General features: G+C 39.6%; 1 protein-coding gene across 2 annotated transcripts in view; it reads right to left on the reverse strand.

Annotated features, from left to right (window-relative positions):
* Window positions 1-17,964, reverse strand: part of megf6a (multiple EGF-like-domains 6a) — a 61,147-nt gene that overhangs the window by 24,930 nt on the left and 18,253 nt on the right. The window contains exons 1-2 of one of the 2 annotated variants that reach the window (XM_084099998.1): window positions 11,057-11,346; window positions 4,816-4,938 (exon numbers count right to left, since the gene is read on the reverse strand). In XM_084099998.1, the coding sequence (XP_083956124.1) occupies window positions 4,816-4,938; window positions 11,057-11,216 (283 nt within the window). In that variant the 5' untranslated portion in view covers window positions 11,217-11,346. Of the gene's footprint in view, window positions 1-4,815; window positions 4,939-11,056; window positions 11,347-17,964 lie in introns of those variants that run through there. The other variant, XM_084099997.1, reaches the window with a different exon arrangement.

Here is a 17,964-nt window from a genome sequence, read left to right on the forward strand (position 1 = left end):
CATTGTTTCATGTTTCCTTTGTTCCCACCTGTCTTTGGTTGTCATGGTTATTCATTGTTTGATTGATTTCTCACACCTGTTCCTTAGTTAGATCGTTAGCTCGCTCTGTGTATATTGCCCTCAGTTTAGTTTACTCATTGTCTGGTGTTGTTTGTGTATTGTGCACACTGTTTATTCTCTTGTTTTTGGATTACTCATGTGAATTAAACTCTTTTGTTTTGTTTATTAAAGTTACACAGCTTTTTTACATCCTCTTGGCTTACCTTGTCTTCTTCTTGAACTAAAATGTTACATGTAGATTAAAATATTTTATTAATGTTAGATTTTAATATCCACTCTTTGAAGAAATTATTTCTCTGATAATAGAAGAGAATGTGGAATAATCATTGAACGGCCTTGTCAAAAGCATTCTTCACAGTAATTATCCAAAATAGTACCAAGCAATTATTTTCAAAACCTGAATCATTTAGTGATTATAAAATAGTTCACTTTAAAAGGATTATTTTTTCTTTGATGACTGATATGAAGTTTGGATGGAAAACATATCATAATACTCAAGTGTTTGGATTGTGATGCTTGGCAATGTTGTCATTCTTCTGTTTTCCTCAGGACAGAAACCAATCATAATATTCAGTAAAATACCACTAAATAACATATTTCTGCACCATTTAAAAACTATTTGGTGTTGTGATACGAGAACGGTCTGTGGGAATGTTTGTGGTTGATAACTGACATTGGACTGAAAACCACTCTAAATGACCAATAATCTAATCTGTAATCTCAGAACATTAATGCCTAGCATGATGCTTCTGAAGTAAATCCTGAGTAGTTCAGATTAAAGACTGATCCATTGATTACTCTTTCGTTATCTCTTCTCTAATGATGCAGATGATGTCCTAATGTCAGTGGCCTTTCAATTCGTCTCCACTGTAACGAATGGCCTTAATCAAAATGACCTAGACATCAGAAAACCTTCCCCCTCTCCCCGTTGTCATCGGCCCTAAAACCCGTTCTCTTCAAAGGCTGTTATCACCTCGGCTCCACTGAACGATCTCAGCAAGAGACTGTGTCTACAAGCCTCAAAGACAGCACATGAGACACTAGCCATTTGGTTAAAGATTATAGAGACAAACTCCAATACACAAAGGACATTTACTCCATTCTTACCCACAAACTTTACCCAAAAGTTTATAGTATTTCTCCTGTGTTTTATGCATGTCCCTATGTTTTAGTATCAAAATAATCCCCTTTTGATTTTATAATCAATGGTGTACAACATGTTTTGATAAATTGCATCATAAATATTAGTACCATACTTTTGTGTAAAGACTGCACAAATTCTCCATGCCAGCAAGAACATGCAAATGGAGATAAGATGGAACAAAGACTTTCTCCAGGTCATCTTAGATTGGTCACCTCAACAAATGGGTGTGAAATGATAGGACCTTTAAGAGTATCTGATTAGTTCAGATCTTTGCTCAATCTCTTTGAGACAACACCCTCCTGTCTTCTTCCGGCAACTTCATCTTCAAGTTAACTTCTTTGGATTCAACGTGGACCACCCCAAGAACCCAAACGAACGCTTCAGCGGCGCACTCCTGGTGAAATCATCAAGAATCTCCTGCATCTGGACTTGTTCAGCAACCAAAGTCAATGCAAGTACCTGTTCGCAGCCGTTAGATGCGTTTCTAAGTTATTGTGCCCCTTTAAGGTGACCCTGATTCTCTGATGTTTCTCGTAGGTTGTGGTTAACTGATTGTAATCTTGCCCTTCTCTTTTCTTCTCTCTCTCTTTCTTCACTTTTCTTTACTTTCTTTGATTCTGTATACAATCTTTGCTTAGTTTAATTGTGTGTAGCCTACCGTAGTTTTGTTTATTAAACCATTATATCCATGTTTTATTGTCTCTGTGTTTGCCACATATCGAAGTCACTTAAACATCTTGATCTAGCGATACCTATGCTATTACCCTGCTAGAACTTTATTTACTTTAGTTGGAAATGGTTATTCTTTCTTGGCCAGGATAATATATTTCCTAGAATTAATAATTGATTATGCACTGTAAAAAATTTCTAACCCTCCCAAATCAAAAATTTCAAGTGACCGATAACATCTAAATTTTTCAATTGGCCCAAGTGAAATTCTTGTTGCAATAGTCTGTTAACATTGGCTCAATGAGAAATAATACGTCAGACTAATTGAAAAATTTAGATGTTATCGGTCACTTGAAATTTTTGACTTGGGGATGTAATTTTTTTTTACAGTGTGCTTTCTGTTCATTGGATGAGCTGATTAAATAACTGTACTATTAATTCTGCTACAGTCAATTCTAAAAATAATTAAAATATTTATAATTAATTATAATCCGTTTAAAATTAATTATAAATATATATTTTAAACTGTAACTGTAAACTTTTTTGAGAATGTTCACTCACCTCTTTCATCAAACAGGGTCAGACAAAGGCTACAGCTGCAGCTCTAGGTAAACACATACAGTTAGCATGCGTCCGAAATCGCACACTCTCTTGAATAGGTACTTATTTTGAATAAGATATTACTCCACAACCGCTAAAAAGTGTGTTCTATATAGTATGAGAGTGAATGCAGTATGAATATAATCTGGACATACTACATTCGCCATGTTGTCATTGTCATGTGACCTACCAGCGTCAGTTACGTCGCTTTACTGCCATTCACAAATCGTCTCCCATGGCCTCAAGTGTACATTGTATGCACACCTCAGAATCTTGCCGAAAGAAGTAGGTCATCCGGGTACTTTTTACCGAGTTCTCTGAATTCGGACATACTTCTTTTGTCATATACTGTTTTTCACCTATTATATATTAGAGAAGTATGCAATTTCGGATGCAGCCCTTGTATGTGATCACCACTCAAATGTCTCAGGGAGGATAATACCCCAAATCAGAAATCACACTGAACACACTGACTGCCAAATGTCCTCAATGCACAGTCTATATTTCAGTAGTTAGACTAAATATATACTGTCATAACAGGAATATCAGTCAACCTCAATGTGGAGGAGTGCGGCGTCTGTTATCAAAAATCCTTGCATATAATATATGCAGATTCTGCAAACTGTCCAAAACAGATTTGAAAATGTCACATATATAATCCAATATAATCAGACCATTGTCTCACTTGCATATAAATTAGCAAATAATAGTGATAATTTGTTGAAACGGGATATTTTGGTGGTGGGAGGTGGTGTAGTGTAAGAGGGGTTGAAGAAATGAAATCTTTATATTCTGGTTATGAGAGTGTATCTAATGAAGGATGATGATAATATTTCTCTTGGCAGAGAATATTTGGGTGCATTAAAAATAATTAAGGGTTTATCTGTGGTCATAAGTCACAACTTAATAAGCTTCTGGCATGAGATATCAGCAAGATTATAGCTTCTCAAATTACTGTTAACCAAAAAAAGTAATCCTAGAAAGAACCCTCAACGATTAATTAGCAGCATCTGTTTCTGGTTTATTCTAGTAGTGCGTTCCTTCCCACTCAGCTTTGGTTTAGATTGTGGTTTTATAGAACAGTTGGTTTGATAGCGGAAAAAACTGAAAAACAAGCCTGAAGCCTGACTGGAGCTCATGGCCCTGGACTCTTCAGGTCTCTTGGAAGCGTAAAAGATTCAGCTGCTGATTCAGCTGAAACAGAATGAACTGCAACGCTGCTACTGCATCAGACTCTCAGCAAAGCAAACAGATCCCAGAATGCAATTTTCCATAATGGAATAAAAATGTCATTAGTTATTTGTCATACTGCCTTGGAAATTGAAAGGAATGTTCTGGGTTCGATACAAGTTAAGCTCAATCATATGTGACAAGCAGACGATTACCACAGAAAATAATTCTCACTTGTTCTTCAGTAAATAATACAACAGCAGTCCAGTATTGTTATTATTTAAAGTAAAACAGCAGATGCTACTAAATAATCGTATGGCATTTCATGTGCTTTAAACACATAAAACTGGAAGTACTTTGAAGAAAACTGTCAAATCCAGACTCGAGATTCCCAATGAAACATTTTACAAAACACAAACACACACAAAAACACAAGATTACAAACATATTTCTAGAAGAAAAAAAAAGCTCTTTCTCGAGTAATGTCCAAATGAAAGACTTTTCAGCTGTCATGTGGCGTCCCAGCTGGAAGATGAAGCACATGGGCTCATTGTGTGGCACAGCATTGGCTTTGAAGAAGGTATTAGACTGGTCACTTTGTTCATTATTTCAAAGTTTATAGCACATTGGTACAATTTTGGTTTCCTGAGCTCTACAAAATACTTTTAATGTTATTATTGCCACAAATTTGAAAAGCAAAACCCCTACATCCAGACACCATTAGCAAAACTGATATGCTTGAAAGAACTCTTTATTCCTACAGGGTTTTTTTTCCTTTGAAAACTGAATTGTTGGGTTTCACCTGACACCTTTTACACAACAGTCGCATTTGAATAGATTGACGTGATGGTTTGATAGCAGGCCTGGCAAGGGAACAGTTGGGACCCGCTCTGGTCTATCACAAAGGTCCATCGCAAACTCACCATGACAAGGCATGTACAGTACAGTACAGAACAGTAGCAAACATTCCACTATTAAGAAAACAAGAGGCTCTTTGATTCCCACTCATACACAGAGCTCAAGGTGGGGACCCCTGCTTGCTTTGAAGAGAAACCCATTCTGTGAAAGCAAACTTTTCTTAGGCCGTGATGATTACAGCCTCTAAAGCTTTGGATGAAGGCCAGTCTGTCAGCTCTCTGTCAGTGACCTCTCACGACCCCCCAACGACTCACCTATGCAGGTGCGGCCATCAACGTGGAGGCGAAACCCCGGGTTGCACTCGCAGTAGAACGAGCCTCTGGTGTTCACACACCTATGCTGGCAGCCTCCGTTGTGAACCTGGCACTCGTCAATATCTGAGGAGGAAAGAGCAGACACATGAGGCCACACAGTGGAACGTGGTTTGATTCTTGCACAAACTTTCAAAGCCTAAGAAAGCAAAGCATAAATCATTCTGACTTACTAAATTAATTTATCCACTCCAGAGAAAACTGCAAAAGTGTTAATTTAGCCGTGTCAGTTGCTGTTCAGGTTCTTTGTAATTGAAGTAGCCTCCAAAGTTTTATATTTCATTTTAGTTTTTATTTTATAAATTATTAATCCATTAAACGGATTATAAATCATAGACCATAAATCTTTTTTTTAAAGATTTATTAAACATTTTTTAAACATTAGTTTTAAACAGTTATTTTAAAATATTTTGCTGCATATTCAAAAGGATGTTTTAATTAAAAGCATTTAATTATTGTCATAATGCACATTTTTCATAAAGAAATCAGGAAACCCTTAATTAACTGACATTTAGTCAGTTATTTCATTGATTGGATTAAAAGGATAGTTCATCCCAAAATTGTATTATCATTTACTATTTCTCATGTCATTGTAAAAGTGTATGAACACACAAACAAAACAAAAAAAATATTTTATTAAGTATTGAAAGAACAAACATTTTTCAAACTATATTATTTTGTGTTCCAAAGAAAACGATGCCGGTTTGGATTGCCATGAGGGTGTGTAAATAATAATTGCATTTTTGGGAGAACTATCCCTTAAACTGCTAAAGCTATAAGATTGAATTTCTGAAAGTGCACTTATGAAAATGTGGAAATGTGCAATCTGCACATAATGAAGATCTCAGAGTGAATAAGCTCTTTGTGTCCTGTCTGACTCAGGCCATGTGTCTTACAATCACCCTGACCTTTAAAATAGCGCTGTCTATGTTTAATTTAATTACAGTAACAGGACTTTTCCCACAGCAGAACGATCAATGTTGACAATCTGAAACACAGGATTCATTTTTTGTTAATTATGTATGGTGCATTTAAAAGGTCAAAACATTGCTTTAAAATATGGCAGCAGTAATAGTTAAGTGAGTTTGAATAGTTCTGACATTTTGAAAGGAAAAGCAAAGATGTTTGATTCAGTACAGTCTACCTTCATTGAATATTCCGTATATGTCATATATAATTTACACTCCTGACCCAGTGGATCCCACTGAGTATTTAGGGAATAGATACAGAGGGGAGATAAGAGTAATGGATAGGTTTAGTAGTACAGGTGCAGAGCTCAGAGATGTGTAGCAGGCATGTGAAAGCCCTGCTGGTGAGAGACTGTAATGCCAGCAGACTGTGTCAGTATGTGAGTGAGTGAGTGAGTGAGTGAGTGCTCTGGGCTCTAACTGATGTACCAACTGGGCCTTGGAGAGTTGAAGTCATATTGTATGGAGAAAAAAGCCTAAAAACATACTATGGAACTGATTCAGGAAGTAGATGTAAGTTTGCTGTTTGTTTCAATACTTACTTCTGTATTCATCTAAATGATAATTAAGGGTGAATATAATTAAATTAGTTATATAATTAATTAATAATAATTAAATGAACAGTTCACAAAAAACGGTCATTATTTATTTAAACGTATTTATTTATCATACATATTCTTAAAAAAAATATTTTTTGTGCTCCACTGAAAAACTAAGAGCATTACGGGTTTGAAACGACATTAGTGTAAAGAATGATATCATTTTCCTTTTTGAGTTAACTATTCCATATTCCCTTCACAGAGCTACTTTCCCTATAGTTTCACACATCATTTCAAGAGATACAGTGAAAAGGACATGAGAATTTTTTTTTTTATTACTTGTTTTAATCCTCTTTATCTATAACAAAGAATTGCCAGATGAACATTGTGGACAAATTAATGGAGGACTACATATTACTCCAAAGGGTCTGCAAACGTTCTCACACAACTACTTCACTAGTCAGGAAGACGCAAGTGATGGTCCATTCGACTGCAGTGGTTTTACTAATTAAGACTAAACATTAAAACACTAAATCAAGCATTTAGACATACTGGCTGACCCAGTTCTGATTGATAAAAGCGCAATAACAGGCCAGGAGCAGAGTACATTAGGTGCTCTCATGATTAATATGATATAGAGAGGAATAATAAAGCTCCATGAACTTAAAATAAAGAAAGCTAAATAGTCCATAGAAAAAGTATCTTAGATTGCAGATTATTATTATTTTTATTATTAATAATATACAAAACAGAATAGTTGTGTCTTGTTGCAAGACGGATTGTTTACTTATTGTTATGGACTGTAATAGAAATTACTGTAGCATTGTAATTAGCAAAAGCTTTGAGCAAATCTACAAATTTAAACCTCGAATCAATATTTCATGTCCACATATTTATTTATTTGGTAAGTAGCCATGAAATAAGAGGGATAACGTGCAGTCAGCTGGTCACGATTCCAAAATAAACCCTTTCAGGATGATATAAGAACCCTCTGCGGGCTGTCTGGCTGTATATCATTTCTTACTTATTTAAACTTCATTGACATATAACAACAAATCTGGTTTAGATTTGGATGATGGTTAGAGCAGTTGTTATAGGCTTATGTAAATGCATATCATGCAGTTTACTTAAATAATTGATACTAATGATGGATCACTTCTGTTTTGTTGCCAGACAAACAACTACACTGCAAATAGAATGTACAGCCAAGAACTAAATGAAATCCATATTTGATTTAGAACAAACAAGTAGTTATCTGACACAGGGGACACATGCATGTGACAAAGGAAAAAATATCACTGTGACTAAATAAAGATGTGAATATAGTAGACTTTTACATTAGAACTTTTTCAAATGTTAAAATACTTTCTCTTGCCCCAGCTTGATATGTAGAAACAACTATAAGTAATAACTATAAGTGACAACTATAGGTGACATTTGTAGGTTGATTTTGCCAAAAAGTGGTGTTTGAGCATCCCGACCAGCCCAACAGCAACATTGGCTCAACCAATGGTGTGAGTTTGGGGGTGGGAGTATCTTCATTTAAAGTCACCATGAAATCAAAATTGACAACTCTTCTTTTATTTATGGAATATTGCAGTATTTATGAAAAATAATTTATCCATGCACATCTTTTTTTTTTTTCATGTGCCCTCATAATCTTTAATCAAAATAACTTCCCCTACCATTTTGCAGCGACATCTCTTCTCTCCTCTAATGTGTTTACTGGCGAGAGGGCGGGACAACCTGTCACTCACATGAGATCACAGCAATAGCAAACCACAACCATCCAATCAATGTTCAGATTTTCAGCCCTACATTTTCTCTTGTTCGAGAAGCCCTTTCACTCGGTTATACATCACAATAGGAAATAAAAGACTGCAACTTCCGCTTTAATGCCGACTTTAAGTTTAAAGACCCCCTGTGGTGAAAATCAAGTTTTTAAATATTGTTTATATGTCTATGTGGTGTTTTTAATATGCTTTAAGACAAACCATGTGCAAATTCTAAGTCAAAACCGTTGCTGAGTATTTACTCCTTTAAACGGCAGTGAACAAAAGACAGTCTCAAAAATGCGGTTTGAAATGCAGTGAGATGATAAGATACCATGAAGGTAATTGAGACCACCTGTCCAGGAGAGCCTGAGGGGACCTTAATTACAAGAGTGCTGTACACAACTGCAAAACTGAGCTCAGGCAGACAAGGTCCATTCACAGCAGTAAGATGTAAATAAACAGAGTTTTCAAACGAGACTTATGAAATGCAGCAATTCATATGAGAGCCCAGCTGTGGCCCATGGGCTATCTATACAGACCCCTGCAATTCATCACACAGAATGCAGGAAAACAGTGAAATGGAGATTGATCATCTGCTGTCGTGCACTGAGAGGAGTACAGTTTTAAATTACAAATATTATTAGTCTAACAATTTAAGAGAAATTAAATAAGAAATTGCATGAATTTCAGAATGTCTTAGCATTTGGTTTGTCTCCCTTTGCTTTAATGACAAAGCACTCAAGCTGAATGAAATCCACAAGTTTGTTAAATCTGATGATCATGATCTCCAGCATTATTTGAGATTATCAAAAGAGCATTTTGAGCTTCAATGGAAGAAAAAACACCGGACTGTCTGTAGGCCTACAAAGAGTCACATGATCACAAATATACTTCTTTGATTTGTGACTTAAAAGTGCAGAATCTGAATTATTTGTTCTTCGATTCATGTCAAACATTAAAACTCTGTTTATTTCCAGGTTAAAATCTCATAACTTGAATGTAGTCTCAGACTTCTGGGTCCCACTGTGCACAAGGTAATAAGGAACCCCACATTTCAACCAAAATAACAAATGTTGTTTGGCCCTCAGAGTCCTACAGTGAGGTACAGCTGGGACACTGCAATTGAAGAGGGTAAAATCAATGACATATGTGACCTTGAACTTTTCAGGTCTACAGGTTATACAAACAACTGCTTCTTATCACGATAAGTTCTGAAACACTGGGTTCAGATCACTGACCTTTGCTTTGAAGTTTAGCAAAGATCTGGCTTGATATCATATATGAGCCATGCATGAATCTTGCATTGCTACCTGTATTAAAAACATTACAGGATTGTGTGAAGACTGTCACATTTGGTTTTCTAAGTAAGCATGGCTTAAAAATATGTGATTTTGTGGTGCCAATATCTAAGTTTGAGAAGTTGGCAAAATGTTAGACCATTATTCATAAAGATGATCAGAGGAATTCTTATAGGAATGAAAAATAATGGACATGCCAAGCAGCCTCCCTTTAATCCAAAACACGTTTCTCCTTAATCTTGCTTTCCGTCTAAGAGAGCATTAGCCTGGAGCACCCTGATTCAAGACCAGATCTCCGTTTAAGGTCATGAAGAAAACCTTGGAATATCTTCTTTTGTGTTCAAAAGAAGAAAGAAATGCATGCAGGTTTGGAACAACATGAGAGTGAGAAAATAATGACAGAATTGTATTTTTGAGTGAACTATCCCTTTAATTGCTTTACTCACAATGAACTTACTGTATATGACACTGTGGGGGAAAACATGGTTTACTTTATTTTCCTGTTATGCATGCAACCCCTCAGGTCCTACTTGCCGTGCTCTGTGCGGGCCTCAAACCCAGGTCTCCGCTGTGGGAGGCGGGCGCTCTAACAAGGAGGCTAAAGATTACAGACTCTAGCGTGAGTTGCTATAGCACCTCTTGAGATCAGGGTAGTGAGGTTTACCTGCACAGCTCTTACTATCTGGCCTCTGTTACACAGTCATCAACACTTTCCTTTAGTTGCAATGTACTGGGACACCTCACTTTTAGCAGCAGAGACAGAGCGAGTCAAATCTAAATCTGATCCATGATTCTCATAGGTGGTGCAGAAGATATAACCCTGAGGGTCTACTGAAACTCAATAATTCCAAACACCACAAATCGTTCCAACAGACTTTATTTTTACCAAATGAATAACATGCATGGTAAAAATGTTCCTACTTAATCAAAGTTATCACTGTAATGAATTCTAAGGAGACAAATGCTGGAAGCTCAAGTAAATTTCCTCTAGTAACGCAGACTCATGGTGTTTTAATGATTGGTTGTGCTCTGACAGTCTCCCTACAGGGCCTACACCCCCACATCCCTAAATTTAGAGCAATTCCATAAATCAGTGTCCATTAACTCAACTCTGAGAATTTGTTTTCAACACAGCCTAAAGTCTTTGTCATTTAAGAATGTAAATGAAATATTGCTAAGTTGTCATAATTACATTGTTTTAATAAGTTGCAGGTTTCTAAAATTGGGAAGAAAACATGAGTCGTCTCTATAGTATTTGGCAAGCACTAATGTACCAGTTTATTATTTGTTTTGTTACACATCTGACATCTGTTCACAGTGGAGTGAAGGCATTATCATCTCCAGTCCTTCATGGTGAATTACTAGTACTGAATGAAGTTCCTTTTGTCACAGCCAAGACATTACCAAATCATACAGCGCGATCAAGTTCTGTCCCAGAACTTCTATGAATTCACACAATCATTTAACTTATGTGTTCCACCACATTCTTATAATCACCTGAATTACTATACAATATCTTATATGATAGTAAATAACAGTAAAAGTTATTCCCTCAAAAAGCAGAATCAGTTGAATCTGTTCACAGTGAATCCAGTCACACTCACCTGCCTCCAAGTGTCTTGTGTTGTATCCATGATATCCATTGAAGCAGGTGTAGCAGTTCCTGTGATAGAAGCGGTAACGTGTATTCCCAGCACCAAAACCTGGGACTAGCTGTGTCCAGAAGGTAAATACGAGCACAAGCCTCAGCCAATCTGACAGCATTGTCCAAGCACAATGTGTTATAAACCTCACTCAAATAGAAATAAATAAGATCATGCAAACAAAACAAGATAAACACACTCTCAGCACGTCCATTATGCAACAGGGGACAATAACTGCTGCTGTGGCTTGAGTAGCTATTTAAATAAGCTGTGTGTCCTGGCATCAGAATCAAGAAATTTCTCTCTCTCTCTCTCTCTCTCTCTCTCTCTCTCTCTCTCTCTCTCTCTCTCTGCATTGACAGACATGTATTTTCTCGTGGCTATGTGTCTCCTGATATGTCTCCATCGCCTGTGTGCAGGGCAGGCCTCCGCAGTCCCACCCTCCTGTCTGTCTCTGCTCCTCCCTCCTCCTCTCTTAGGCATTGACACTGAGACATTTACCAAATGTGTAAGCTGCAGTTCACTCAAAACAAAACAGCGAACAAAAGATATTTTTTAAACTCTGCACATAATCTCTTCACTTTTGCTTTTACTACACTGAACATTTATTTTAATATTGGATGCAATTAAATAAATTATGGCCATTGGGAATTATTACCAGAGTTGAGCGGCATTCAAATTTGAAAATCACGTTAAATTCTGTTATAGATCTAAATATAGGAACGACAGAACAAACAGATAGAACGACAGATAGACAGATGGATAGAACAAACAATAGAGCGACTGATAGAAAAATATATATGAAGACTTCCTGTCTTCCAAAAGCCTCTAAGTCCATCTAATGTTTTTCTTTAATATTACTGTAACATTTTTATCAGGCTCCTATGTATAGGTTTCTACCTAAGTACCGGCATTTCTGAATGGGTTGAGGCTGGGATTTAGTGAGTTTGAAGTGAAAGTATTTGATGAACGTAAACTATGTGCGGAGAGCATTCACTCAATATTATTATCTCATTTTTGACATAGGTGGCTTTTAGAGGCTTTTGCATCGAAGGTCTTCATACATAGATAGAATCATCGAACGACAGACAGACAGACAGACAGACAGAGAGACAGAGAGAGATAGATAGATAGATAGATAGATAGATAGATAGATAGATAGATAGATAGATAGATAGATAGATAGATAGATAGATAGATAGATAGATAGATAGACAGATAATGAAACAGACATTACAGCTGTTAGGGTTAGGATGATTAAGATAATTTCACAAAAAAGATGACAGGAGTAATGGCCTTTAAATCTCATATGGCCTTTGCTGTCACAAGCCCAGTGATTTATAGGGACTTGGTTATTATTAATCTTTACATAAATTCAACTTATTGTTACAGCTGAGAAGTTAACAGAAATTTGAATGAGCTACAAATAACCCTAGTTTTGACAAGCTGTTGGTCCAGTGCAGTGGACCCTGAGAGAAAACATGGAAAACTAATTTACAGGGGGGGTAAAGGGGATCCAAAGAAAAGCTCAAATGCTGCACTTAAACAAAGTATGGTATTGACTTACAAAATCAAAATACTGCCAGTCCAAACATGGCATACTGTATATATGCTTGCAGTATGAGATGCATCTTGCATCTTGTAAAACACAGGAATCTATCCAAAGTGACAAGGACAAGGAAATACGTAAAGTAAGAGGAAAAGCATGCAACAAAGGTTGTTTCAGTTTTTCCAGAGGATATGGAGGTTGAGAGGAGTTTAAAAGGTGCAGCTGGACACAATTCAAGTGTCTCTTTTCATGTGAGTTTTGTGAGTCAGATGAAAGGAAGGCCACTGCATGTCTTATTCTCTGTGTGGATGTCTTTGTGTCAGTGAGGCCGTCTAAACCACTGCCAGGTGTGGGTAAAGGCTCATCTTAAACCATTTGATTAAATTACATTAATAATGCTTCCCTGAATTACAGAAGGCAATTTACACACTATATAATGTTAAAACATTACTCATTCTTCAGCTATTTATTTGGAGAAAGGTATTATGTCACACCGAAAACAGTGATTTCCAACCAGTGATACGCATTAAACCTACTTAAAGGGATAGTTCACCCAAAAATACTGTCAATAATTACTTACCCTCATGTCGTTCCAAACCCGTAAGACTTTCGTTCATCTTTGGAACACAAATGAAGATATTTTTAATGAAATCTGAGAGCTTTCTGTCCCTCTATTGGCAGCTACGCAACTGATACTTTGATGCCTCAAAAAGTTTATAAAGAGATTGTAAAACTAATCCATATGAATTGAGCGGTTTAGTCCAAATTTTCTGAAGAGACTATTATATGATAAACAGACTGAATTTAGGCTTTTATTCACATATAAACATTGGTCAGCGAATATAAACTGAAGTTCAGCTGAACCTGCTTGACATGCGAGAACAAGCCTCTTGCTATTATTCACATATAAACATTGGTCAGCGAATATAAACTGAAGTTCAGCTGAACCTGCTTGACATGCGAGAACAAGCCTCTTGCTGAAGCTTAAACGTGCTGCGTAACACGAGAATGAACTTCATTGTTTCTTGAGAAAGCTTAAACATGCTGCGTAACACACGAGAATGAAACTCTTTGGTAACATTCTTGCGGAAGCTCAAACGTGCTGCATAACACGAGAATGAACTTCATTGTTTCTTGAGAAAGCTTAAACATGCTGTGTAACACACGAGAATGAAACTCTTTGGTAACATTCTTGTGGAAGCTCAAACGTGCTGCATAACACACGAGAATGAACTTCATTGTTTCTTGAGAAAGCTTAAACATGCTGCGTAACACACGAGAATGAAACTCATTGGTAACATTCTTGCGGAAGCTCAAACGTGCTGCGTAACACACGAGAATGAACCTTTTTGGTTCTTGTGGAAACTCAAACGTTCTGCGTAACACACGAGAGTGAACCTCATTGGTTCTTGCAGAAGCTCAAACGGATTGAACTCAGGCAATTCAGCAGTGACTGCGCACGCTCGCTCGTAAGCTGCGTGTACATGGCGACCGAGTCGATTTCCATACCGAGAAAAGAGATCCTCTGCACGGGGGAGAGTTTTCTCTTTTCCCAGTTGACACGAAGGCCCAGACGGGCGAGGTGCCGGAGCACCAGGTCCCTGTGTTCGCAAACCTGATCTCGAGAGTGAGCTAGAATCAGCCAGTCGTCGAGATAGTTCAGGATGCGAACCCCATGTTGCCGGAGTGGCACAAGGGCTGCCTCAACGACTTTCGTGAAGACGCGAGGAGACAGGGCTAGCCCGAATGGAAGTACCGTGTACTGGTATGCCTGCCCCTCGAAAGCAAACCGTAGAAACGGTCTGTGTCAAGGAAGAATGGAGACATGAAAGTACGCGTCCTTCAGGTCGATCACTGCAAACCAATCCAACAGACGAACACATTCGAAAATGCGTTTGGCTGTCAACATCTTGAATGGAAGCCTGTGAAGGGTTCGGTTCAAGATGCGCAGGTCCAGGATTGGCCGTAACCCACCGCTCTTCTTGGATACAATGAAGTAGGGGCTGTAGAAGCCAGACTTAATTTCGGCTGGAGGGACGGTCTCGATCGCATCCTTTGCCAGTAGGGTGGTGACCTCCGCATGCATGACAGGGGCATTGCCACCTACCATGGTATAGCGGACACCCCGAAAGCAGGGAGGAGACCATGCGAACTAAATCGCATAGCCGAGCCTGATGGTTCTCGCGAGCCAGCGGGACAGATTGGGAAGCTCTAGCCAGGCTCCCAAAAACTGAACCAGAGGGGTCATGTGAACCACAGATGTACCCACGACGGGGCAGCGAGGCGGAATGACCGGCCCAGACGTGACAGGGGTCTGGCGACAGAGGGGGATGAGAGTGGCGAGGCGGAGAGTCGCACACTGCCATCTGCGGCCTCTGGGGGCTCAGAGATGGGAAAGTCAGTTCTTTCTTTAAGGGAGAACAAAAGATTCTCCCCCGGCCCTCCACTGGGGGAAGGGGTGGCCCTGCAACCACCTCCTGTGAAGAACTGCAACCCATCTCTGAGCTGCCCGTATCAGGAGCGCCACTTTGCCTGGTGTCTGGCCGGCAGCGGGGCTGGTACGGGCTGAGGCGCCTTCCTGCGGCTACCTCCACGGCGCGGCCCGGCTGAAGGCTGCTGCTGGGGCCGGGCAGGAGGAGCGGGAGAGCGCCCTCGGACTGAGGCGTCTGAGCCGGCGGCTGGGTGGAGGCAGCAGCTGGCCGCCGGGGCAGAATATGTTTAATAACCTCAGTCTGCTCCTGGGCGGCCGAGAACTGTTGGGCAAAGTCCTCAACCGCGCCACCGAAGAGGCCAGCTTGGGATATGGGGGAGTTGAGGAACGGGGTTCGCTCAACCTGCCGCATATCAGCCTGGTTAAGCCTGAGGTCTCTTTCCTGGACCACGCATGTGGACATCATCTGACTCAGGGAGTGTGCGGTCACTTTCGTTGCTCGTAGAGCGAGGTCGGTGGCGGCACGCAGCTTTTCCATGAGCCCTGGATCAGCCCTACCCTCGTGCATGTCTCTGAGCACCCTGGCCTAGTAGACCTGGAGGATGGCCATAGTATGCAGTGAGGAGGCAGCCTGCCCCGCAGCTCTATAGGTCTTCGCCACCAGAGTAGACGAAAACCTACATACTTCTTGACAGGCTAGAAAACTGGGTGGGGCTTTCTGGGATAGTCCTAAAATGGTTCAGGTCATACTTAGATGGGAGAGGTTATTATGTGAGTATAGGAGACCATAAGTCTGAGTGGACATCCATGACATGCGGAGTCCCTCAAGGCTCAATTCTTGCACCACTCCTGTTCAACCTGTATATGCTCCCAATGAGCCAAATAATGAGAAAGAACCAAATTGCTTACCACAGCTGCGCAGACGACACACAGATCTACTTAGCCCTATCGCCTAACGATTACAACCCCATTGATTCCCTGTGCCAATGCATTGATGAAGTCAACAGTTGGATGTGTCAAAACTTTCTTCAGTTAAACAAAGACAAAACTGAAGTCATTGCGTTTGGAAACAAAGATGAAGTTCTCAAGGTGAACGCATACCTTCACTCTAGGGGTCAAACAACTAAACATCAAGTCAGGAATCTTGGTGTGACACTAGAGTCAGACCTTAGTTTCAGTAGTCATGTCAAAGCAATAACTAATTCAGCAGACTATCATCTGAAAAATATTGCAAGAATAAGATGCTTTGTTTCCAGACAAGACTTAGAGAAACTTGTGCATGTGTGGTGATGTAATCAGCCATCATAGGGTTAATTCCCAAATATGGTGTTCTGCGGGTATAAAAAGAGATGCGGCAGACATCTAGGCAAGCGTGCTATTCCGAGTCCGGGAAGTGACGTCATTCTGGGTTGCCGGTTTAGGTTCAGGAGTGTGGCGGAGGAGAACGTGGAGTGAACGCTTATCATGGCGAGCCTTTTATTAGCACGCCTTGAGTGCACTGCGCGGCACGAGTTATTTACCGCAGTGGTATGAGGCGTGGAGGTGTTGCAGCAGGCTTAGCGGGCTTTGCAGATTGTGGGAGCATTGAAGACACTGTCGGCTCGTGCTACTTTCTGTAAATCTTATCTGTGTGTGTGACGCTGAACGACTTCGGACGGATTGTGTTTCACTCCCAAGTCGCTGTGTTCGCCCGTCCTTCCGTCTCTTATTTGAACTACAGTTTCTGTGAACTTGTATACGAATTCTAATTCAACAGTGTGACATTCTCCATCCGGTCAAGGACGACGTCTGAGTTGATCAAAATACGCGCCGAGCGTACAGCCTGCCAGGATACATCTAAATTGGGGCTGTGACAGTGTTCCTCGACGGGTGGACTGAGGACGGGGGAGGGGTAACCTTACAGCGACGAAGGTCTATGTGTGTCACCCTTATATTTGTACATTATTAGGAATGTTTGGTTTTCTTTTGTATTTTCTGTTTTGTTTGTGTTGAATTGATTTTCTGTTTGTGATTAATATGTTTGTCAAGACATAGGGGAATGACCGATTAACGTCCGCTATCGTGCTGATCACGGTCCACGAGCATCAGCTGGTTGGCTGGTATTGCTACTGAGAAAGACAGGCCTTTACGGCCGGGTGTGATTATACGCTTCATTGACAGAGTTTTATGTGGAAAGTGTATGTGTTTTTGTTTATTGTTATATTGATTGTTCTTGTCTTTTCCCTTCAGAATCTGGGGTACCTGTGGTTCCTGAAGTCTTCTGGGTGTGGTGGTGGTTTGACTGACAGTCTGCAGTGTTCACAACGGGTGGAGTGTTGTGAGAGAGCATGAGTGGTTGCTGTGTTGATCTAATAGTCAGGACAAATCCCCCAGGTTCTGAAGTGGTAGGCGTGTGTGTGTGTGTGTGTGTGTGATTGTTGATTTATCTGACTCTACAATTTATTATTGAAGATCGTGTTGTATTTTATTAAATGGTGTTTTTTTGAATAAACTGTTTTGTACTATCATCGTTGTCTGCTATCTGACTCAGCCACTACGTATCTGCGTGCTTTGTGTACCTGAACAATCTGTGGGTTCCCGGACTATTTCCGGGTGGCGTAGTCGGACTTAACCTAAAATTGCAAACTGCCACACATGCTTTCATCACCAGCAGGGTGGATTATTGTAATGGACTCCTCACTAGCCTTCCCAAAAAGACCATAAGACAGTTGCAGCTCATACAGAACGCTGCCGCTAGGATTCTGAGCAGAACCAGAAAATATGAACATATCACACCAGTCCTCAGGTCTTTACACTGGCTCCCAGTTAATTTTAGGATTGATTTTAAAGTATTATTACTGGTATATAAATCATTCAATGGCCTAGGACCTCAATTCATTGCAGATATGC

Source organism: Abramis brama (genome assembly GCF_963993115.1).
Source record: "Abramis brama genome assembly, chromosome: 22".
In the NCBI taxonomy this organism is placed as follows: Eukaryota; Metazoa; Chordata; class Actinopteri; order Cypriniformes; family Leuciscidae; genus Abramis; species Abramis brama.